The sequence below is a fragment of the Octopus bimaculoides genome, chromosome 7, assembly GCF_001194135.2.
Source record: "Octopus bimaculoides isolate UCB-OBI-ISO-001 chromosome 7, ASM119413v2, whole genome shotgun sequence".
NCBI lineage: Eukaryota > Metazoa > Mollusca > Cephalopoda > Octopoda > Octopodidae > Octopus > Octopus bimaculoides.
The window spans coordinates 7,679,092-7,681,044 of NC_068987.1; the positions used below are offsets into that span (position 1 = coordinate 7,679,092).

Genomic DNA, 1,953 nt, shown 5'->3' on the forward strand with positions numbered 1-1,953 from the left:
ATAATAAAAATAATAATAATAAAATGAAGGCTGTCAGTGTTGGTAAACTGAAGTCAAACAAAAAAGAAAAAAGGAGTAAAAAAACAATCTTTAAACCTTGTCCCTTTATTTCAAACCCTTTAAGTTTATAAACTTTTTAAGATACGAAACTATTTAAGCTGGGTAGTTATTGTCATCTATTTTTTTACTTGTTTCAGTCATTAGATTGTGGCCATGCTGGGGCACCACTTTGAAGGGTTTTAGTCGAACGAATTAACTCAAGTACTTTTTTTTTTTTAAATCTGTTACTTATTCTATCAGCCTCTTTTGCTGAACCGCTGAGTTACAGGGATGTTAACAAACCAACACTAGTTGTTAAGCAGTGGTGGGGGACAAACACACACATGATAGGCTTCTTTAGTTTCTGTCTACCAAATCCACCCACAAGCCTTTGATTGGCCCGAGGCTATAGTAGAATACACTTGCCCAAGGTGCCACACAATGGGACTGAACCTGGAACCATGAAATCAGAAAGCTAACTTCTTACCACACAGCCATTCCTGTGCCTATTGGTTTGGTGATAATATTTCTTATGAGTATATTATGTTAAATGATACAATATCTATTGGAAGCAGACAAAAATCATCATAGCAGTAGCTGGTGAGGCTGCTAGGTGCATTTCTGTCTCATTGAACGTTGTCAGTAACATGTAAAAGCAAATATAAAAAAAAAACAATGCAAATTAGAAAAAAAAATATTTTAAATTTATAAAACATACAGGAGTTCAAAGTTGCCTAGGGCCTCCTTAGCTGGTGTCCTATTCCATCTCACACTGAAGATGAAAAGAAATAAATTGGTGTTAGATTATGAAAATGTAGATGCTTCAAGAAGACGTCAAACAAGTTACTTTAAGGGCCAGTCTCAAAGTGGATACAGCTATAAATAATAACATATGAAACAGGGTTTTTCCCCCTAAAATTTGTCAATATCAAACGCAATTTCACCAATGTCAACCTCAATTTCACCATGACTGGCTTACAGCTTATGTTGTCAAGATTGAATCTTACTGAATAAAAATAAATGAAATGCCAACCTCAATTTTGCGAATGTCAACTTCAATTTCACCAATGGCAACCTCAATTTCTCCAATGTCAACCTCAATTTCACCAGTCAACCTCAATTTCTCCAATGTCAACCTCAATTTCACCAATGTCAACCTCAAGTTCACCAATGTCAACTCCAGTCTCACTAATGTCAACCTCAATTTCACTCTCTTCTGTTTCAATTACATTACAGTTGATCCCAATTTTGTCATTGTCAACTATAATTCCATTACTGTTTACTTAAATGATGTCACCATAAGAGAGAAAGATTTTATTTTTATAAACAGACATTAATATCAATAATTACAAGTTGCAGAATTGTAATAGAATGTAAAACATTAACAATTTATGGGTAGCATCACAAATTTTGTATAAAATAGCCACCTCCACTTGAAAGCTCACTCTTAAAGTGACTTACAATAAACACCGTTAGAGTTTAAGCATGACTGATTATATGTTTTTCTAATCTACGATAAGTTACAAAGGGTTAATGTAATCTGATGCTTTAAACTCTAATTGTAATAAGATTAACTACTTACTCTGGTACATCACCTGGAGGCAACACAATGTTAATTATGTCGTTGATTAAATTATATTTCATGATGCGGTCACTGGATGTGGTACTTGTCAATGAGGGAGATGCATTTACCTGGGGATGTTTCGAAATAAATAAAGTAATTAATTAAAAATAAATTTTAAATGAAAAGAAATTGAAATCAGGAATATAAGTAAATGCAAATGAATAATGGAGCCTCCAAGTGGTTGCTTGACCTCTGACGAAGATGTCTGTCCGTATGTGGTAATTCAACCTGCTAGAAATAGCAGCCAAATTTCCTTCACAACTCCACTACCACTATCTTGACCCCCCCCC

General features: G+C 34.3%; 1 protein-coding gene across 1 annotated transcript in view; it reads right to left on the reverse strand.

The window, feature by feature from the left end:
- The window catches only part of LOC106880315 (polyglutamylase complex subunit TTLL1), a 22,837-nt gene that overhangs the window by 660 nt on the left and 20,224 nt on the right, over nt 1-1,953 (reverse strand). The window contains exons 13-14 of the mRNA XM_014930192.2: nt 1,622-1,731; nt 758-811 (exon numbers count right to left, since the gene is read on the reverse strand). Of these exons, the coding sequence (XP_014785678.1) occupies nt 758-811; nt 1,622-1,731 (164 nt within the window). The remainder of the gene's footprint in view (nt 1-757; nt 812-1,621; nt 1,732-1,953) is intronic.